At 40.2% G+C, this 23634-nt stretch overlaps 1 protein-coding gene across 4 annotated transcripts in view; it reads right to left on the bottom strand.

Annotated features, from left to right (window-relative positions):
- Positions 1-614: 614 nt before the first annotated feature.
- LOC131888564 (band 7 protein AGAP004871-like) overlaps positions 615-23634 on the bottom strand; it is a 63146-nt gene continuing 40126 nt past the window's right edge. For 3 of the 4 annotated variants that reach the window (XM_059237450.1, XM_059237446.1, XM_059237447.1), the window contains exons 2-8: positions 7660-7760; positions 5801-5855; positions 5609-5709; positions 2356-2453; positions 1738-1899; positions 1060-1225; positions 615-986 (exon numbers count right to left, since the gene is read on the bottom strand). In XM_059237450.1, the coding sequence (XP_059093433.1) occupies positions 855-986; positions 1060-1225; positions 1738-1899; positions 2356-2453; positions 5609-5709; positions 5801-5855; positions 7660-7760 (815 nt within the window). In that variant the 3' untranslated portion in view covers positions 615-854. Of the gene's footprint in view, positions 987-1059; positions 1226-1737; positions 1900-2355; positions 2454-5608; positions 5710-5800; positions 5856-7659; positions 7761-11155; positions 11558-13547; positions 13796-23634 lie in introns of those variants that run through there. The other variant, XM_059237448.1, reaches the window with a different exon arrangement.

Here is a 23634-nt window from a genome sequence, read left to right as displayed (position 1 = left end):
TTTATTAATCATGGAGTCCATTTTCGTTTTTGCTTGTTGTACCAGTATGAATGCTACATGGATTTATACCTACATTCGGGCTCTGTTTGTGTGTTTAGAGATTGGTTGAGCCCTTTCCAACCCAGCCAAGCTATAACTATTGCATTGAACCATTATTGCTTAAGTCCTTTTCTTGTGGGGGTCAGATGAATGGATCTTATAATTTGGCATACACCAACTTGCCCTCCTAGATCAATTCCCAACACTTAGTTTATCGTAAAATCAACTTAATAGATGCACGATTTCTGTGGATTCGAACCCGCATCATTTTTTATTCCAACCAAGAAAATCTTCAAAAGTTACAATACGCTACGTCATGCACGAAAGGCAACCAACGCAACCTCTAGTGTGTGCAAGCTGCCGAGCTGTCATCTCAGAGTTCATTTTTTAACGACCATAGCCTTGCTTTGGACAAGTGTTAAAAAGTTGCCACTGAAGTGCACATGCTGAAAAGCACAGCAGACTATTTCGAAAGATGCCATAATTTATGTCCGCCCTGTGCACAAGAATGAATTTCTGATATCCTAAAGGCAAGATAATTCCCCTTTGCCATTAAATCCAAACTTTAACCAACATATTATGAAAAGCTTTATTCATCGCTTGATGAGGCCCCTATGGACCAGGATGGGGACAATTTATGAAGGACACAATGAAGTTGAACAACGTAGATAAACCGTCCATGGGAGATAGAGGACTCTATGTATTGGTTGACAGATGATCATCATGACGAAATCGAGGGCATCCTATCTAGTAGTATTTTGACCAAGCCACGCCAGCCCTACATCGGAAGGAAGGAAGGTAATGTTCCACAGGCTTCACGAACTGGCAATGGCTTTGGAGTTCGTGGGCTTGATGCCCCATTGCGACACCAACTCCATAGGAAAAGGGAAAATGATCGTGGAGTTCTTTTCTGCACTGATCGAGTTCAGCGTTTGAAGATATCGCAACTACAAGAAAAGTGGAATCAACACAATGGGACACAACAGATCACGGTGCACAAAAATGGTGTCCAGTTCAAACCTGCAAAGCACTGTGACTGTCTGCAATGGTATCTGCCGCTTCCCGCAAGGCCTTGGACGCCTTTTGCTCTCCTTCGGCGGCAATAACTTTGGCACGGGCTTCACGGGCGGCCTCAGCCTCGGCCGCCATGGCTCTTTGCAGTTGAACGGGCAATCGAACGTCTTTGCTGGAATTGGATAAACAAGTTAGATTTACACCCTTTCATGAGAGGGTTTGGATCCAGAAGACAGTTGCATGGGCAATGTTTTCTTTGACTATCAATCCAATTTTGTCAGAGATGGCCCAATGACCCGACAAATTGTAATAACTTGCAATTTCATTGTTAAAGACGTAAACGTGAAAAAGCATTTCATCCTCAGGAAGTGTAACTAATTAGAAAAGCGAGTTACTTAAATGATTGATATTCTTCCTAATGTTATTCTCTCTGAATAAACCAATGATTGGCTTTAATCAGTGGAGAAAGAGTTAGAGGACTAACTCAAATATGTAAATATTTTCCAACAAATCTAGTTGATTTCTGTGAAACAAAGTCGAAAAGCATCCCGAGAAGAAATAACGGAAATGACAACGCAAAACGTCCGAAAAAATTCTCTCAACCTCGGTTTTGTTAGAGAAGTCCACAGAAGTCCCAAACTAGCCTAAAGATGCTTTATTGCCTTGGTCAACGTGGGAACTTACATTTCAACTCGCTCGACTTTGACGCCCCAGGGATCTGTGGCATCATCAAGTGAGGTTTGCATCACGTGACTTATACTTTCACGTTCTGATAAAATTTCCGCCAGATTCTTGGTTCCCAACACATTACGCAGTGTCGTTGCTGCTAGCAATCGCGTGGAATGGCTGAAAAGTAAAGACACAAACAACATACTAACGCAAAACGCACTTTAGCAATGGAAATATGATTTTTCAGAGTGTACTCCAACAAATTTTCCTTACAATTCATAGTATTTTCATTTTCGGTTAGAATGTGGTCATCAAGATTCCGATGCCAAGAAGAAGAAAAAAATTCCTTTGTCAAACATTTATTACAGAGTTCTCTGAGAACATTCAAAGTTTCAAACGCGCTTATAAACGTATGGAAGTTTAACGACAAAGTTTCACTCACGTCTTTTTAATCATTGTACAGTAGAGCTAAATAAGGGCTTCGCTTCATCTTGTGTCGAGTCAAATCTCGCTTTTAAGACATTTTTCTCTTGTGTTCAGATCTGGATGTCAAGGCGCTTAATTTTTAGTCTTCTTCGGGTCTGGTACATCAAACAGTGTCTTGAGGGAGGAGAGATGCTTAATTGAACTTACCTGTAATCCTCAATGTTGTTGGTTGCCATGGTTGGATTGGAGACTCGATAGTAGACCACGGCATCCACACTAACTGTCACGGAGTCACGAGAAAGAACCTTGAAGACGACGACGAGAAAGAAAAAGGTCACTCATAACTCGGAAACAAGTCCATTCGTTCTTAACTTAAGTGGAAATGGATCAGGATGGACCTACCCAGCAAGGCTGATTCTGACATCAGTTGGGAGCAAAAAAAGGTTCATGATTTTCTCTACTGAAAACAACCATATTTGCAACTTCTCAGAAACACACCCAGCGACAAATACTGAGCTCAGGGGCATTGACTTGATCACATACTAATTATACGAGTACGTAAGCTCTAGTTTTAGTAAACATGCTAAAAGTCGATCTTTTCTCATGGGCCTTAGTTAAGATGCTTTGGACCTGTGAGAGTAATCTACCTCGCTGGTTAACTGTTTAGTTTCACCCCATGTCGAAAGAAATTTGATATGAGAAAGTTTTTGAGCTATTATTTATGAATAAATCTAATCGTGGATATATTTATACGCTGAAAATTGGCAGAGCTTCTGATCATGCGATGGCGTTTATTCGCCTTCAAGAACGATCAGATTTCGATGAACCCATCCTTTCGACGAAGTCCATCCATAATGGCTCTTAAATTTGTTCTTGCTCTTAGAAGCATTGAAGGTATTCTTGGCTTTAAATATTGTCATATTTGTAATGCTTCATGATTGGTTTGCATCACCTCAAATAAAAACGGTTGATCGAAAATAAGTCGTTAAGTGCCCACTTCCTTTGGTTTGCCTATGTTACACCAAATTTCTCTACGTCCCACATAACTTACTGATATGTGTACAAGCTAGTAGGGAAGCTTTTCGAGTTAGAGAATTCGTAATGTTGTTTTCGTAGCCAAGACCTTTAGTAGTCTATAGCAATCACTTAGAGGCAAAATGAATCTTTTAAGATTCTTCGTCAAAGCGCAGTCAGCTCCTTTTCCATTACTACAAAGGGTTTTCCTATCTTTTTGTAAATATTTTGCCTACAGGTTGCATCAGACAAATCTATATTCAATTTTCATATTATGGCAAAAGTACCCATGTTTTTCCCAGACATGTTGAAGTAGGGTCATGATGAGGGAGGGGCAGTTAATGACATTGAAAAATTGGCTAGGTAGATATTCGTAAAAGTTACCATAACGAGTGCCACTTTTATACTTTTTAACGAGGAATCTATGTGCAATTCAATACTCACTTTGGCCAAGGGAACGGAAAATTTAATCAAGCACAACTCTAAAGAGAAGTCACAATCTTGATGAATTGGCGTAAAAAGCTGGCCTGTCCCCTTTTTCTTTTCAAAGGGAACAGTCATGGTGAAGTGGATAGCAGTAATTTTCAAGCAGGAGGGAGCTTCTCGGTTCGATTGTTCTTCCTGATTTTTATCCAGGTAACTTTCTACCGCTAAATCCGACCCTACATTCGAGGAAGCAATCTAATACTGGATCTGATATTGCCTGTGGGAAAAAATGACAATGCGATGTCTGGATTCACTTGTCAGATGAGATTCACCACGGCCCTGGCATACAAAAACATAACATATATAAAGACCCGGTTAATCAATACACTAACCATTGACTATAATCAAGGATGTTATTCTAACTTTAACTGAAGCGGCCCGCCATAAATTATCCCTAACCTGCGAGGTGCTTCGCAAGGAAATCGCTCTTCAGCGAGATTTACATTTTACAATTGTATTCGAGTTATTTATAAATCACAATGTGTACGGTACTACTTTGGCTGAACACCTAATCTAAAGTGATGGGCCCTCGATCTTTTTTTGAACCAAAACATTTCCGAGTTGCTAAAAAGAAGACTTGCTGGCTCCCTTTCTCTACAACAAAGTACACGGAGATTCGTCAAAAAAAAGCGTGTCATTCCTTCATCTCCGCTAAATTTTCTGCCATATGCTGGAAAATGTTTCATTCAAAGAGTTTTGTCTCTGTGACTCAGTCCCGACAATGCCCTTCTTTATAAGTCTGAATTTTCATAAAACTTGAAATTGTTTGAATGTTTCAGCTCAGGTTAGATTCTCCCTGACTAAAGCCACTTTTAGAAATGCCATAGTTAGTTTTAAAGCGGGACATTTGGTTCCTCCCCGTCCCTATAGTCATATTGGCTTTCATTTTGATTGATTGTTCTTGAAATGGATTCCACGTGGTCTGAGATGTTATTATTTCTAAAACCACCGAGTTGGGTTCTACCCTCGTTTTGTCAGATGGCTTCTTCTTTGCTTCTTCTCCGTTAAAAATTTGAATAAAAATTCATTTTCAAGCTCATTAAGATGAGTCAAAGGGAGGGAGGACTGGTTGGTTGGTTGGTTGGTTGGTTGGCGAGTAGTCGAGAATGGAACATGCTTGAAGTGCTCAACCATTCAATTAGGTACTCAAAGTTTATGGGTTCTTTAAAAGAACAGATGGATTAGTCAATCGAAAAACGGAGACCCAGGCAAGATGTTGCTTTTGTACTAGACACGATACCACACAATGTTTGGTAGGTTATCGAAGGTCAAAAGGCTCAAGTCCTCATCCATCAAGGTTAAGGCTTTCTCGACGGAATGCACCCAGTCACGTTCACATGGGAAAACGAACAGGAGCGAATTCTTGGAGAAATCAGTTTCCTCCAATAAGAAGAGTTGGCAATCTTTAGGGCTGAACAGAAAAGGATTGTCAAACGCATGCCTTGTTATCTATCATTCAAGGCTCCAGTTAAGGATCAAGGTGAGGTCCATTTCCTTCCTCCTGTCAAACGAGTCACTTCAGTCCTTTTAGGTACTAATGGAAGTTTTTCACTTGAAGAGCTGCTAGAAACTCTTTTTTTGAAATGGAATTTAGAAGCCGCGAACGAGTCGAAACAAAAATGGAATAATTGAATAAAATGTCAAACCAGGAAGAAAAACAAAGCTCTGGGAGAGAAAAAAAAACCCGGTGCCTCAACAATAATTCACCACCCTGAGGTTGGGTTTTACTTCGTCGGGAGTAATCAATATGGCGTAACTAGGATTGACTTAGACTTCCAACCCGCCTATGAACTGAACTGAACCGAGCCGAGACGAAGGCTGCTTTTCAAGGCCGGTTGAGCATGATTCATTCCACTCTCAATCATCCAGACTCAGTAAAGGCCAGGTAATCTGATTTTGAGCCCAATTGAGTTGTTGATCGAAAAGGTTTAAAGGCTGGGTGGCCTTTGATTGCGTTCACCTCTTGGGGAGGAACATCGAAGGACACGGTTCGAAGGTCCACTTTCTGGTAGCTATCAGTGCACGGGATGATGAAGAATATCCCAGGGCCTTTGGCTCCACCTGCAAGGCCGAACAAGAAAGTTAGACCACGTGGTGCAGAACATCCTCCAAACGACGCATTTGTATAGTAGAGCTAAATTTGGGTGCCCACCTTTTCTCAAGCGTCCCAATCGAAAAATCACAGCTCTTTCATATTCTGTCACAACCTGAAATACAATGAGATGTGTTTCAGCCAAGATGTTCGCCATTCAACTGAGTGAGAAGTGCAAATGTGAAAGTGCAATTAGAAGACCCAATTTCATACTTTTTTAATTAAGTTCTTCAAACATCAAAACATGTTTTTCAGTCAGACCCGAGTCCCAATTATATCAAATTCATTCGTTAATGGAGGAAAGCGGAACAATCTTTTAGCCATTGGACAGATGGAGACCAGCCTGTACCTTAGAAAAAATCAGGGTGACCACATTAGAGGCAAGTAGTTTAGCTTGTCATCCCATTAGAAAGAATATATGCGCTTATCAAATGCACCCTGATTAAAATTTTCATAATGCTGCCACTCAAGCACTAAATGTAGAGTTGCATTCTCTTCAAATCGTTCACAAAGGATGTTTTTGACGGCTCTGCTGTCACTAAATGTTGGTTCTTCATCTTGGAATATGAAGCTATGTCGACATTCTGTAAGGCTTGATTTGAAGGGAATGAGTGCCTCTGACAAATTTCCAGCTTTTTCATTTCATTTCTTTAGCGATGAGAAGTTTAAGCTGATAGACAAAAAAAGTGAGACAGGATATCAAGGAAAGAAAACCATTTGGTATATGAAGCGACGATGCATTTCTCGAGCGAAATTACTTTACATTCCATGCTCGGGTATTTGATTGTATCAAATTGTTGAAACACTTTTAGACTGTCAGTTACATCGACTGCCTCCACCCATCTTCAAAAAAAACCGACTAGTTTATCTTGTCAACTTATACTCTTGCAAATTCACTTTCCTGATAGGCCCGGATTCAATTTGGAGGCTCATCCTCTTCTTGCAATTGTTAGATTGATCTTGAATTGGGGAATTTCGCGAAAAAGGTAAATTCAACTTGTTATTCACTTACAAGCTCAAAGTAGAAGAGATGGGAAATTTCACAAAAAGGCCCTGAGTAATTTTAATGTCATTTTCCTTGACTTCTTGTGATCTTTTGAAAGTTTTACTTGCTATCTTATGCACATATTTACTGCATTCATTTGAATTAAATCAGTTGCTACGTCATTTGATCAGAGATCATTTATAACCCCCTGTCAGTGCAGAAGTTGCATAAACAGGGCATGTTTCTGGACTAGCCTGAAAGGGTCAATACGCATTATTTTTCATCTGTGATATGCCAATTTCATTTTTTTCGTAAGGATTGTCCTCTTACTTCAGAGAAGGCTTAGTTTACTTTCGCCAATGCAACTTGTAACTTTGCTCAAGAATTTTACATCTGCAATCTAAACTTAGAACTTCTTCCATCCACTAAAAACAACAGTTGAATTTTACATAGTGGCTAATTCTGGGGAGATTCACCCATCCTGATTTTGGGTATTTTATGAAGGGAGAATTTAAACAAATGTCATAACCAATTTGCACCGAGAGCCTATTGAATTTTCAACCATCGAGTGGAGTTGTGTAACAAAATTCAAGACAGGTTATTTAGTGGGTAGTTCTAGTATCTTGGGCCAATAGTTTCCCACTTTTTTCGCCTTGAGCTACTAGGAATGAAATTCTCATTAGTGGTAAGGCAGTCCTCAAAAAGATAAATCAGAATACTGTTTGTTATAACCAGGCAACAAATTGAAATAAAAGACAAATTCAGTCTATGCCCGGTGCGAGTTGACTGTAATGCTGGTCTAAATTCTCCCTCCACAAATTGCATAAAATCAGGGAGCCCTGATCCGAAATTTTGGCTTCCATTCGCAGTCCACATCTCTAGAAGTCCTCCGTGATCTAAATAGGCATGAGAAGAGATTTGTTGTTGATCTTACTTTGATGCAAGTACAAAGGGAGAAGGGCAGTGTGATGACCAGAAGAAGGGCGGCAAATGCAGTGAGAATCAGCGCGCATAATCCAGGACCTTCCGGATCCGCTGAAAACAATAAAAAAAACAAATATGAATACATCAGAACAAGGAATTGAAGGCCAGACGGGTACAGATATACTGAATGCATAAACTGTCAATAGACGTCCACGGTCAGAACATGCCTAAGTAAATGGAACGTAATTAATGATCTGTATCATGGAAGGACAAGTTCACCTGCTCTCCTAGCAGGAAACATATTTCATACGCTTGTCAGTTTTCGTAATTTTGCAGAGACAATGGGAAAATGAAATGTTGATACTGGATGACCACAATTTGAAGATAACTTCTAAGAAAATGGTCCTATCATCAATTGTAAAATCATTACCGAGAATGAGATATGATCTTGAAAGGTTAGGTGATTCCTTTTTTCTTATCGCGGGGAGATGAAATTGTGTCCCAGGGCCGGTCGGGCACTCTTAGGCGGCTTGGACTATCTAGAGCCGTTATATGTATTTTTTCCTTTTAAGGACTACCGTGGCCTTAACCATGAATGTAATCGTTTTAAATCAAAAAATAAACTATTTGGCACACTTTTCATCCAAAAACGTATTTATTACTTGCCTGAAAAGAATATGAGCGTCAAGTACGATAAACGTGTTAAATCGACGGAACTGATTATCAGAGTGAGTTTGGCTTCGCCGCTGCGATAGTACGAACCACAAAGGAGCCGGCCAGTAGATTTAACGACACAAACTTAAAAAGCAGATATTTGGCTCATAGGTAAGTAATAGATAATTTTTAATGTGTGCCAAAGAGTTTGTTCCTTGATTCAAAACTATTACATTCATGATTAAGACCATGGTCGTGCTAAAAAGGAAAAAAATACATGCAAAACAAAAATGTTGGGATTGTACAGTGTTCAGAAAAGGTACGAAAGGTATCTGATACTGTACGTCTTCAAGAGCATCCATGAGCTTTATCCCAACCCAGGATTTAGGGTCAATTGTAGTGACCGTAGAGGCTTAATGTGCGTTTTGAGAGCACCTTTAAGCCATCGAGAATCCAAGCTAGTTCGAACAATGAAGTCCACATCTCTTCTTTATCGGACTCCTTCATGGTTTAATTTGTTGCCCTCTAATATTCGTAAGGAATACGTAGGCCTTGTTGATCCGGTAGAATCTTTCAAGTCAGACTTGGACGAAATTTTAGATAACATTCCAGATCAACCCTACATTCCCTGTAGAGGGTAGAATATCCCGTGAAAAACCTATGTAAAAATTAAAAAAGTAAAATAAATGAAGTAAATAATGGCTCAAGATAGTCCAAGCCGCCTAAGAGTCCCCGAACAGCCAAGTGACAATTTTTATCTCCCCGCGGTAAGTAAAAAATGGAACCACCTAACTTGTAAAGATCATTCCTCATTGCATTCAGAAGCACGGATGCAAAAGAGGCGCAAAGATTCTTTTTTTATCTTTCAGAACCTGTCGCGCTTCAGCTAAATTCTCGAATCGCATTAAAGATGGTTATGGCACATTGGAAAAAAAGTCAAGAAATAGCCCACAACCAGGAATTGTAATTCTGGAACTTGACCAACCGATGAGATTTTCTAGCCCGTTCGTAGTTCGTACCCCTAGTCAGTGGCAAACTTCATACCACTTGATAGGTCTTTGCCAAGGAGATGGAGGATGAAGGCGACTTTTTCCTACTAGACGACAAAAAGCCAAAATCTAATGGCCACTCATAATATGAATCTGTCGTTAGTTGGCCCCGAAATGTTCGCTTTTTGAGCCGTTTTTGTTCATTCTGACACAATGACACAAATTGCCCAGAAGATGCCTTACGGTTCACCCCGAACAAGGCTCGAAATGAGTCCTTTTTCTTGAAAGCGAATTCCCATACACCATTCCTTACTATGTGGCAAGACGATCTATCCTGGAGATCGAGTCAGCATGGAAACAATTACACATATTTCATGTTGACTGAGCATGTGAGGAAGATTTCATGCCGAAGTTCCCAATGCTTTTGAAGGAGAATGGAATCAGACGTGATAAGTATGATGTCCCATCCAATTGAAATCTGATAAACTAACTGACTCAGTTTAGTCAACATACGGCCATTCCAACCGGATAATGACTAACTACTCAGTTCGTAAGTACAGTGCGAATATCAAGGAAGACTTACCCTTTCATGTCCTATTGCATCAAAGGCGTATTCTTTGCTCCACAATTGAAAATTATCAGATATGGTGACAAAGGAATTGCTTATTTTTTTACGGCCTCGAGGCTCTAGTTTTACTATACTAAAAAGAGCCGAACTCAGGGTTCACAGGTACACAGTTCACAAGTGTCATACTCTGAACATAAAGGTACCTTCAAATATAGTGTCATGCAAATATGTGTACAACCAATAAACATATGTTTTTCGCTAAATCTATTATTCAAGATCAGACCATATTCACGCTGGAAACAGCTATAGAAATAACTGCATGCAGGCAGCTATTTTTGATTTTGAAACTACTAATAGATTTTCCTCGACTTGCAAAAAACCAAAAAATTCTAATCATATTTAACTCATAGTTTTGCTTTGCTCTGGAGAAATATGCTTCACAAAATTATCTGACTAAAGTGTTTTTTTAGTGTTTTCATTCAGGCCTTCTTGGTGATGCAGTTTGACCGAAGGGCAGAATATTCGATTTTCCATGAAATGACGAAAAATTCTTTTTCCAGCCACATACATACAATAACACGTAACAATGCCCAACAGACCCAGCATATCCATTATGTGCAACATTTCTTTTAGAAAAAATGAGAGCACCGATAGTGACATGCCTACAATGGAAGTAAATCCGACTTAAACTTACAAACCAATTCCACCAAAACCCTAAAACCTAACTGTTTTCCAATCACAGTTGGAAAAAGACTGTTATTGTAAATTGGTAAGTGTGATAAGAGAGCAATTGCAACTCAATGCATTTCAGGCCAATGTTATTGTAATGGGTAAAGCTCGGAGAAAGAACTTACTTGTTTTGTCGTCGAGCAACAATCTTAAAGATTTGAGTGCGAGTAGCTGTCTGAAAACAAGTGAACGTGAAGAGGTGCTCCTATAAGGAAAACTAGTTTTGACAACCATCTGGAAATTATGCTCAACGGCAAAACCAGTTATTTTTCGACCTTTACTAATGGGGTACACAAAGCCCCCCCCGGTACCCCCACGTGGTTTCGTGAACGCAAATTTTGAAATGTGTTAGTATAAAATTTTACCTTGTCGCATCTCAAAATATACGCTCACGAAACCATGCGGGGGGTACCACATGAGATCTTAAGTGGCACAGGTCTGACCATGATGATCTTTTCTCTTCGGTAACAAAGTGCGAAATTCTTCCCTAGTTTGCTCAACCTTTATTGACATAACCATCTATGCAACTGTTATGTCGAATGCTGAACTGCTTCATTATTTCTTACCCAACCAAACCTCCGAGGGTCGTCTCGTATCTTCTGGATATCCATTGAGTTTGAGTGGAAATGCTGTCACTGTGTCTTTTGATGATGATATCACTGAATGTCTCCGGTTGCCACCCGATCGGCTGGCGGGTACGATGAGACCCGCCCGACTCTCTTTAGAGGTCGACCTTGGGTATGAGGGACCTGATGTGGGAATATGTTCCGGTGGACGATGCATTTGTTCCCATTGACGAAGGACAGATTCGTCCTGATTAAAAGCGACTTTCGACATCTTCCTCATGAATGAAGACTAATTACGGCACGAAAAGTCTCAACTACGTAGTGTCCACTCTGTATGCTCAATGGAGTGCTTTCATTTCATTACCACACACATCATCCCATATGCATACAACATGGCAGAACCTTTACAACGTATCAAGGTCGTTTCAAAATGGCGAGGAACATGGGTTCAAACAGGACCTTCAAAATCCAATTGCTGAAGGAGCTCTCGAGGATATTACCGGGTATAACCAAGGCTAGATTAAGCCTTTTAAGGTGCCACCATAAAAGAAGAGAGGGCTTAGATTTTCTCGCCAAACTTTCCCATATACTTTCAGACACACCAAGACATTTGTGTAACAACTGAAGTGTACATTAAGTGTCAGTTTAGTTCAAAACTTATGCATAGACATCTCGAACAAAGACCGAAAAACTTTATGCGAGTGTCATTTCAGATACGAAAAAGGTTAGGCTCCTCGTCACCATATCACAAAATTAAAGCATCTACTGTAGATCCACGTATGTGATATTGTTTTCACCCGATGTGGAGCCGATATCATCCATGATCGAACACAAAGACGGCAATGCAACACATTGAAGGAGATAGACAAAGAGAGAGTTGGAGGAAAATACAGGTCTAGGCTCGTATGATGTCCAGGGCAGCCATGGAGTAGCTAAATAAAGAGATCCCGCTCTTGCTTTCATTTCCTGTCGACCCTTGAAAAGATGGACCAACGGTTGGAACGATGGACGAATGGATCAACCTCTGTCTACCATTTGGACATTTAGGCAGGTAGCCAAAAGGATTAAGGGGTCTCAGTTCAAATGAATGCCAAGGGGTTGGGTCGAAAGCGCACAAACATGATGAGAGACGAAATAGTGTAGGTAGAAGGAAAGTATTTTCAAACAATCCAACTCAATGTCGGCCTTGTCATCCAATAACAAATAAGTACTTGAGACATTCGTACAATGGGGAGCCAGCCATAACAGTTTCAATTTATTTGACATCCAGGAGAAAAAGATGTTAAAGATACGGATATACCATGGGTTTACCTATGTACTACTTGAAACTCCTTGCATCTTCATCCTTGTATTATTCATCAAAAATAGGAATGGTCAGTTATGTAAATGTAACCATTTAAAGTTACTTGTCAAATCTGCTGCGTCTATTGTCTTTTACTTTGGCTATTTACAAAAAAGTAAAAAAAAAAAAAGATCAAAGACTGACCTGAGATAGATTGAATCACTTCAGAAGTTCAGTGACCCTTGACCCATATCTTTTCTTCGGGATAATTATTTGAAAGCAAAGGCGAAATTCTTTCGCGCAAACGAATTTAAGCCAGACAACATCCAACAGAGCAACCATTTTGGCATTTTGGCAATAAAGCTCCTCAAAGCTGTAATGGGCACCGAATGTCCGAAGATTTTGATATTGAAGAGCTTAGCCTAAGGAACTTAAACTTCCTCAAGCGACTAAATTGAGTCTTGGATGTTTCAAGATGTAAAGAACAAAGAAAAGAAAGTGAGGGGCTAAAAAGAGACGAATATAAAAATGATATGAAATAGATTACGATTAGTTTGAGATTAATAGGGCTGAGATGAAATGTTGTAGAGGAAGTAAAATCATCTGGCACAAACTCGGGATGGTTGAGACGAAAGCAATCTCATTGTACTTCAGGTAGTTGGTCTAAAGCAAGTGTAATCGTTTATCACCTAAGCGGTTATTGCTCTTAGCTTTTTCGCTATTGTGCATACTAAATCGTTTAACAAATCTAAAAGATGTGAGGATTATGGTGGAGCTGCTGTCTTGCGATAAACATTCTTCTAAGGCATTGAGTTTGGAGCTGCTCAAAAAAGCTCCGTTGTTCTATATATGATTGAAAAAATGCTTGATAAACAACAGTATGAGCACTCTAAACTTTTAGCGCTTTTTGGCTCCTGTCAGCGGTTCAATCCGCATATTTGATCACTTGGAACTCAGAATGGTTAAGATGCCACGCTCGATCCATTAATACAATCCAAGGTCAACCCCGAAAATAACGAATACCCCATATGCCATATTGCCAATCTTGATTTCAATGAAATGCATTCGAAAACCTTGCCATTTTGGGGACACAACCACGATGTTCACTACCCAGAGCTCGTTGTCTCATCACAAGCCACACTCGTTCTTTTCACCCGAAAACTCACAATTTCCACTAAAACAACTAAAAACGGTCAGTTTCTTGACAAAAACAGCTTTGAACGGACATCCACGCACTTGGTCTCAGAATCCCCCACCGCCAGCCTCGAATCAGCACTCGTTCTTTTTGAAAAACCATTCCATCGCAATACCACTAAAGAATGTTAGTGTGCCCACGAGGATCTTCTTGGTAACGGTCGTCTGCTCAGCAAACTACCCATGAACACCTCTCCTTTCGGAGTTTGAGAGTTTGTAGAGTCCACGGGATCACCTCTCCTTTCTTGGATCTAAGAGAGGCCTTCCTTCAGCTAAAGGAGCGGAAACTGACCGAGTTAGGCCACTTAAACTTTCTATTACTGCACTTTAAAGGCTGCCTTTATGGAAACACAGTATTTCATACATTACGGTCGGTTGATTTGGTGTTAAAGCATCCCCTTTTTCAAGTGCCCCCAATTATGTAATGGTAAAACTAGCCACTTTCAACAAATCGCATTGCTATAAGATAACTAGATAACGAATTACGTAAACCTTCACTAATTCATTCTTTCAAATAATAGCGTTGTGCCGTTTAGTAGTTGCTTTGTTGTCTTAGAGGCTGAAATTAGCCAACATTAAGAGACATGACTCTGCCAATCCTCGTGTAAAAGGCATCCTTTCCTGGATCAAGGAGAGCCAGGAAGAATTCCTTCATCACAAGACCTTCAAAATGTAAGAAGATGTCGCTAGCGTGGTCTTCCTGGGGCTAATATCAAACTATGATCCATCCTAATCTCGACGATGTTTATACTGTATAGAGTATCACGTTAAATGGTAAACAAACACCGATGAGCCAAGAGGTGTGCGTATCAAGTTATTCCTTACTCTACGAGTACAAAAACAACATATTTCATCTGAGGCTCTAAGAAATGTGTTGGAACGACAAAACAGATTTCTAAGTGATTTGGATAAAGGCCATAAAAGGCTTGATATGACCATTCTCTTGGTCCAGCCAAGGATACCTTTAACAGGAGGATTGGGCATGGCAATTGGCGAAGCTAGGCCATTTTGTGATAACAATATTTCAGTTCCCCAAAAGTCATAACTCATAAGGGATATTATATCATACACTATGAAAAAGCCATCTAAAAGAAAACAAATCGTATTTTAAATTTTAATGACAAAATGTTGAGTTATCGTACTTTAAATGAAAATATCGAAAGTTCTTCCATCCTTTGGGTGGTCTGAGTGGCACACGTAATAAACAATAAATATAGTAAAAGTCTAGAGTTTTAAGAATAGGTAATTATGAATACACCAAAAGATGTGCAGTTTGGTCTCAAATGCCAGTACCTTACTGCCTGTTTCTATTTATGACTCGGTTAAAGAGGTGTGGCAAAAGAAAAATCAGCCTCGTTCCGCTGATGTCCACTCCTCTAGTTAAAGGTCTCTTTGGTCCAGCTCATTTAGATTATATCATGTCACTGCACATTGATGAAATTGTGACGTCATCTTCACCTCAGCTATGTAGATCTGTCGAATTTTAAAGCATGATAAAAAAGAAATAGTCATGTTATACATCTAGGATTCTCGATAGGACAAGAAAATGTGTACTAATTTGTTCCTGTGGAACGAAAATACCTGTAGATTGGACACTTAGAAAGAGCACAAGGAAGAGGCAGCTCTTTGTCTTTTAAGAGCATACCAAATTAAAAAGGCGTCTGGCAGGATTTCATTTCAAAAGATCAATGAATGACACGCCACGAATTCGTTGTCAAATTTGGAATGGGTCTCCCTCATGAAAATGTGATAGAACAGTGAAGTGTGAAGGTTTCAAGTATGGAGGAAGCAACCAATTCTCGGTCTAATGGTCTTGATTGAAGAAAAGACTGGCCAGATTGAAAGAAACGATCGGATCAACTGAGAAAATAAGGGATACTCAGAATTCGGTGGGAAAGCACAGATAAGGAAGAGTGAAGAGGCAGGAGATAAAGTCTTGATAATCCCTTCAAAAATGAAGGAGCACTTCAAAAGATTTACGACAAGAATTCAATTTCAGCTTGTTACACAGGCAGCCCCCACCTCTAAACCAAGTACGAAGCTTTAGATCTCTGGTTTGCGGAGATCACTTGTATGTCCCAACAAGAGTAAGAAGCAGTGCTGAATGATTGAAAAAGGCGCCTCCAACCCCCAAAAGATGAAATCTTATCTCCAGGAAGAGTTTGATTGAAGTGGGCTTTATTGGAGATATACCGGTTGGCTCTCAATCAGGAGGACGGGGGAGGGGAGGGATCGGATCTTCGATGAAATTGGAATTTAGAGACTGGAATTGACCTAACAAGTATTTGCTGTCCTCGCATCTGGATGGGACGTCATAACATCGTTGGGTGGCCAACAACATTACGCACTTTTTAATTTTTTAGTTGGACCATTCTCAATTTAATCCTTTTTAGAAACTTGAAGCCAATGTATTCTTTTTCTTTGCAGTGAAAGAAAAGCAATAAGAATTAAAGCGCGGCATATTGGTTTTGGGCGTTGAGCGGAGGCAAGCATCACAGTCAACTTGCACAGTGATACACCTAAAATTTCAATAATGAGATGTGTTGCGTAACAAAAACTGAATAAACTACTACCCATGCTAGCTCAACATCAAAATACCATTTGTTTGAGATAAAGTTAATTTTTTTTCATCTTTCAGTGTTTTCGGAAAAATTGAAACGTAAAAATTTTCATTAAGACTGTACGTCTTAATTGTGTCAAAACATGACTTTCACCCTTTAATTTCCTTCAAATTGTCTGTTTCAGGTTATGATATTCTATTATATTGCCACAAAATGCCCCATGTAGCTCCACAGTTAATTCAACCTAAAAAAGACTCCTTCCGACCCCTAATGGATCTATATGAAAACAGGGAACTGTCATTTGGATTTCAATGCTTTCCAGGTGCATCTCAAGACAATTATAATAATCTTTATTGCGACTCTTGGTCATGTCATGGCGTAAAAGTAACTATAAAATAAAATCTGATGTATATACATTATACAAAATGGTAAAATAAGAAGAATGTCAAAAAGGTAAAGGCAATAAAATAGTTGACTAGAAAGTGATATCACAATGAGTATGACTAGAATTGGTTCAATGCACATGAAAAAAGGTAAGAGGTGAGTTGCAGATAGTACAAAGACAGGTAGGTAGAGGTAAGTGATGAAAATCTTGGTTATTGCAGTAGAGTGGATGGGCCAGATTGAACAGATCCTTTGTCAACTCCCGTCGCTGATGGCATTTGGCTGGGAGACGGACAAAGGTACGTGACCGCCAATACTCCGAAGGGATGTCGGGCCAAGGACAATAAGGTGTTAGCAAGTCCTTGACCGGGAAGGACAACTTGTGTCCGGACATCACCTCCGGAAAGGTCAGGTTCCCAACACTGTTGGACACTAACCTTGCCAGCCCGATGGTGAGGGGCTCGGTTTCACATAGAAAATGTGTCCATGCATTGTTGGCATATTGGGGCACGCAGAGGTATCGCTTGAGGAACTTGGTGTAGGTGGCATCGGCGGATTTGAGGGCGGATTGGGCGGAGTTGGGAAGCCAAAGGTGTAGGCCGTAGAGAAAAATTGGGGTGACGTAGATCCGGAAGAGTTGAAGGACTATTGGGAGGGGAAGATTCTTGATGGGAAGTCTATTGCATATGTATCCGATCCTGGCCCTGGCCTTAGTTATTGTGGATTTGAGGTGATTGGTGAATGAGAGTTGGGTGGAGAAGGTGAAACCGACGTAGTTAAAACTATTGACGATTTCAATCGGACTATTGTTAATATGGAAGGAGGTGGGAGGCAGACGACCTTTATGGAAAACCATGGCCTTCGTCTTGATGGTGTTGACTTGAAGGCCGTTCTCTTGGCAATAACCGTGGAGTGCATTGATGGCATTTTGCAATTCCACGGCTGAATTAGCCAAGAGAACCAGGTCGTCTGCATATTGAATATATTGAATAGGAAAATGGTTGATGGTGGGGCCTTGGTGAGTGAGGGCTTCAGGCAGGTCGGATACATAAAGATTGAAAAGAATTGGCGATAGTGGATCCCCCTGCGGAAGGCCAATGGAAGTGAAGTAGCAGGGGGATAGGTCCTCACCAGAACGAATGGAGCATCTGAGTCCCGCATAGATGTTGGACAGCAGGACACAGATTGAACGCGGAACTCCCCACAGTTGGAGTTTGAGGAATAACCGCGTTCGGTCCACCCTGTCGAATGCTTTGGAGAAATCCACAAAGCATCCATACACTCTCCTCTTGTTGCTGATGTTAGAATGCACAATTTCATAGAGGAGAGTGGCTGCCGTGGTGGTTGAGCGGCTTCTCCGGAAACCGAATTGGAACTGGGGAAGGAGATCCCTATCCTCGGCCAATCCGGAGAAGCGGGCAGCTAATAGGGTGGACATCATCTTCAAGAAGGGGTTCTCCAGGGCGATGGTCCGATGGTTGTTTGGAATGTCCCTGGGCCCCTTCTTATGGATGAAGATGATGGCTGACTCCATCCACGCTGGTGGGAAGAAGGAAGAATGGAGGGCGAGGCTGAAAAGATCTTGGAGGAGTGGCTGGGTTTGGATCCGGAGAAGTGAAAGTTGGAAAGGAGAGACCCCAGATGTTGAGGGGGCTTTGCTCTTCATCTTCTTGAAGGCCACGTCCATCTCGGGTTCCGTGAAGGGCTGCAAAAGGGGATGGTGTTCTTCTGGGCAGCCCTGGACCTCCTCCACTACTGTTTCCGATGTTGATGCAAACAGTTCTTGACAGTGGAGGAGGAATTTGCTCACGGGAATTTCCGAGTTGGTGGCGGGCTTTTTGGCACATTTGTACAAGCCCGCCATCCGGGACGGGGCCGATGAAGAGAGCAGGTTCTCCACTTCCAACCTTTGGTGGGCTGACTCGGCGCTCCTCAGAGACTTGTGATATGCAATTCTTGATATCGCATATTGCTCCCAAGTCTCCGGTGTTTGGCTCGTTTTGGCACTACGCAGTTTTTGGAGCATTTGACCCCTCAGCTCTCGATGGTAGGAGCTGAACCACGGGGTCTTGAGTCCTCCTCTCCTCCTCTCCACGGAGGAGGACTCTTTAAATGCTTGCGAAATGCCTTGGGCCACTGCAGCTGGATTGCTCACAACCCCGGTGTTGATGGATAGCTGCAGGGCCTCAAGTTGAGCCGCGCACTTCTGCACATTGACCACGCACCTCCCATTTCGAGTCACGCCCAGATGATGGAAATTTCTGGGCATCTTGAAGGTGACTGAAATCGGGAGGTGATCAGACACGGCCAGTGGATGGACGAAACTGGCCGGAGATGGAATATTTTCTGATATGAAAATGTGGTCAAGTACAGAGGCGCCCCGGGAGTAGGTGTGTGTTGGGACTCCCGGGTCGGAGCGCAGAGTAATTCTCCATTGGCTCAGGATCTGGGCGAGCTCGGAGAATTCACTCGAGTCAGGACGGATGTTGAAGTCACCACCAATAATGACTTTCTCCGACAAGGTATATTCCATATCGGAACGACCTTTACATTATGAAAGTCTTGCCAATTCCGTCAGTCAACCTCTGCCGCCCAAAAAGTTCTTGCTTGCAAACTATTGTTATACGGATATTGATCTCACTTTTATAAACAACCATGTAAAGGATTTCCAATACTTGCATACTTTGTCTCCCTCATTTTTTTTGGTTCGGCTACTTCAATGGACTAGTTATTAGGGATAGCTAGTGCAACTGAATGCCCATGGCGGTATGAATACCTCTAAAAAAACCTAGCGTCAGTCGGGTCTCATATTTCCGTCGACTTCCAATCCAACTACCGCAATGGTTGTAGAGCAACGTTTTTCAGAAACTATATCAAGAAGGTGTGCCCCTTGACTTCCTGATTTTAAAACGTACACTTAAATGTCCTGGACTACTACATTTGTCAAGAAGCTTACTTGTTGAGCTGCCATGGCTCAACCATTTTTTTGATGCCTCAATACTATTGATAGCTTGGATTGCAATGCCATAGCTGTATAATGATCTTTTAAGTACGTATATCATTTTCTTATGTTATTTGTCCTATAGCTATATCATTGAAAAGGGGAATCATGTCTAGTTTGTCAGGATCTCCTACTGAAGCTTGAATCAGTAATGCATCTGAGTGAAGGCAGCGCCTCTAGCGTCAGTAACTAGAACAAACTATGCCTACGCTCTTTTAGCTAACACTCATTCGTTCTGAAATTGCTCTGTCTGCTCGCTTGCTCCATGTGCACACGTTTTTGTTGCATTACGCTTGTATACTTTTTGTTATTGTATGGGTATCACACATAACCGGTCAATCAATACTAAATACCTTACAATTACATAATATATACTTTGAATGCAATGGTCGCAATATCTTGCTTGACAGGCGTTCTTTCACAATGAGTCATGTTTTTCTACTACTTCAATCAAAGTTTCTTTCTTACCAATTCATTGTCGTTCTGTCTTATTTACTTCGAGAAGATTGATAGATTGCATTTCCCATCCAAATGTTGTAACCCTTTACTACGCATATTTTAGAATTCGTTCTTATTAAACAAAAAATCTTGAAAATTATCCTTGAAGGACCGGCAGCCCTCAACCAAATACTATTGTGCAACATTTTTGATTGGGCTTCTGTAATGACATGGCCTAGGGTTGGACATTGGCCGTTATTTCGAAATATATTAATTTTTGTTGGGAACTTTTAAACCGCTACTGGCAATGAATTCTCCAGTAATATCAAATGAAACAATTTTTGCCCCTGCACATTATCATATAAACGTGAACACTTTTTGGCTGGATTCATGTAGCACTGAATTCAGATTTTACACTTGATACAATTATTTAAGAAAACTGCACCTTGCAAATATGCCACTTTGGGAAAGTATAAACATCTAGACTCAAGAACTCTATTGGTAACCCCCTCGCGTCCAACGCTTTATTGAAAGACCTGTTGTTGTAAACCTCAGTAATCCGAGCCTTAAGTGGACGTATTTTGCTGCAATGATACATACGTGTGTCCCTCGGAGGAAATGTGTCCTTTCATCCCTTGAATGGGAACTTTTCCCAAAGTCAATGGATCGTTTTGAAGCTTGAGTTATTAAAACATGGGACTTTTAGGTACTCTTTGTGGCCAAAGTCATATCATTTTCTTAGCTTATCTAGCCTTTAGAATAGGATCCTAGGCAATGATTGTCTAGCTCTTTTGGGGATGAATTTGACGGCAGACCCCCTTCACAAAAAATACCAAGCACGGTGGTACCCAAAACACTGATAAAGTTTTTGTGCAAATGCCAAGACTTCTATTTTCGTTGTTATTGAAACAAAGGGAACAACTTTTGTGAAATATCATCACGTATTTTAGCTCAGATTAGTATATCAATCCACTTAAAACCTACAAAGAGATAATATTTTTAAAAAAATAATCAATAGATGTTGGGAGTTATCTTACTTGGGTTTCCAAATGGAATTTTATCCAAATCCATGGAGCAAACGATTACTAGCAATACTGATAAAGTTTTTTTGTGCAAATGCCAAGACTTCTATTTTCGTTGTTATTGAAACAAAGGGAACAACTTTTGTAAAATGTCATCTTGGATTCTAGCTCAGATTAGGATATTAATCCACTTAAAACCTACAAAGAGATAACATATTTAAAAACGTAATCAATAGAAGTTAGGAGTAGCCTTACTTGCGTTTCCAAATAGATTTTTTTTCAAATCCCTGGCGTAAACGATAAGATATCGCCCTTTCAAAGATTTCATTTGCATCAAATTTGACTGCAAATTGCTCCGGTTATATCGTAAAGCAATTGCCAAGAAATATACTATCCATTCTCTATTCCTAAATTATAAATGTAAATATTTCACTTTAGTTTGCAATATGATTTAAAACTTACTTAATGTCAATATTTCACAATTGTGATTCCCAACTTTGATCAACCTCGTTCTTGAATTTTGACAAACTTATACAAACATTGAACAAAAATATAGCTAGTATGTAGAAAATAAACTATTGCAAAAAGTGACAAATTTGAAAATTTAGCTGTCACACGTATCGTTCAAATATTTTAGGGAACATGATAGAATAGTGTAGCTTTTGGCACTTAACTAAAATGAAAGGCAATTTTACATGCTTTGTAAGTTTGAAGTGACATTTTTTGCTAAATTTAGCTTTTAGAAATCCTAAAGATAATGGAAAAATGTCATTTCTTGTCATTTTATTGAAAATGGCAATATTATGCCTTGGAAATAACTGGAAATATAATTAGGCCACTTTTTGATCTTTTAAGGTATAAAACGCAACTTTCAATTTGTAATAATGAAGAGTATGACCATAGATAACTTCATATATAGATTGATCAAGGGCGCTGCGATCGCATGTTTTCGTCTCAGCTGTCGCTGGTGGAAAAAATGGTTCATTCGTAGTCAAGCTACTTAGGACAACTATGGTGCAAATTTGAATCGCTGACGGCTCGTCCAAATTCAGAGTAGAAACCCCCAATAAGACTCCTTGTCAAGCAATTGTTCTCGTCCAGCACGCTTCATAAAACAAGTTTGAGTAAGTTGTCCGACCACATTTTTAAGAACGAAATTTTGAAGAGGTTAAAATGGGGCTCAATCCATGTGGTGGAAACCCTTAACTGAAACGCAAGGAACAAGCCTGGGTTCAGGCTGACCTCCAGAGGTGTCGGAATTATCTTGTTTACGTATAGGAGCAATCATGTCGCCCACATTCAAGCACATTGTTGGGAGATTGAAACAAAATTTCAAATGCCTCATCATTGCGTTGCAATTTCGGATACATTTTGTTACACTTTCGAGAAATCTTTTTTTGACATGTTATGTGTATTATGCCCTAAAAAGCATGTTTTTTATTATTCTACCACTCTTTCTACCTGTATATTTGTAAGATTCAGAAGAAATTAAGATTAAAGAGGAATAACAAACGTTTCATGATAATAATTCAACTTGCCTGAAGCAAGATTTAACGAAATATCTTTGTCCATTTTCCACCAGCGTCAGCTGACCTGAAAACATGCTCATGCGATACAGCTCCTGTTGAACTTAAGCATTCTAGTTATGGTTTTCTATGAGTATGACCAATACTTATTGACTACGTTTTTGACAATGATGCATTTTGATGGACTTTAAGTTATTTTACACATTTATCCGAGCTACTTTTTAACACGCGAATTTTACCAAAAGTTGTTCCTTTTGTCTCTTTGACAAAGAAAAACATATCCAGATGTCTTGGCATTTGAGCAAACACTAAAGCAGAAAATTTAACCACCGTGCAAGGGCAGGCCCAACTCCTTTATTATAATCATCTTGTCAAAAGTCTTTAGCTGGATTCTTGGACACGGTCGTCTCCTCTCGTCTCGTCTCACCCGTCTCACCACGGTGGTCAAAAAAGCTTATCAGGTATTGAGAGAAATGCGCATATCCATCTCAACAGTCTTCTTCCTTGCAAAAACCATAAGAAGTTATTTTGACGTGATTGATTTATTGAAATCTGGCTCAAATCTGTCGCGCATATGGCTATTAGCTAACAAGATTTGCTTGGATATTTCTATTGGAATTCAAAAAGGCTTTTGAACCACTGTGGCAGTCGTCTCAATGGTGAGACGAGAGGGGTAAGCTGATCAACGAAGAATCCAGCTTTTCTTTCCACAATTCGTACGGAGTCGGAATGTCGCTTACATTTCTGATGATTAGTTCTAACTGCTTAGGCAGTGAAGTTAGTTTTAGGCTTTGGGGTCGCGTGTACAGTGTACACAGGATGTGCTCACCTGACGATTGAAACTGACGCATGTATTGACAATTGACCACATTGGTGTTGCAACGAATATGTTGCAATTGTTATGTACAGTACTTGCCGAGCCATTAGCCACTACTGGGTTCTAAGTTCGCGGATCGCCTCCAAACTGACAAGATAAGAATGTATGCCAAGAAGTGATATTCATGAAAGTTAAAAGATCTCAAATTAATACCAAAAAATATAGTGCAATTTACACGTATGGCGTATGGCCAT

The sequence above is a fragment of the Tigriopus californicus genome, chromosome 10 (genome assembly GCF_007210705.1).
Source record: "Tigriopus californicus strain San Diego chromosome 10, Tcal_SD_v2.1, whole genome shotgun sequence".
Lineage (NCBI taxonomy): Eukaryota > Metazoa > Arthropoda > Copepoda > Harpacticoida > Harpacticidae > Tigriopus > Tigriopus californicus.
The sequence above is the reverse complement of the archived record's forward strand: the minus strand, read 5'-3'. Positions and strand labels throughout refer to the sequence as shown.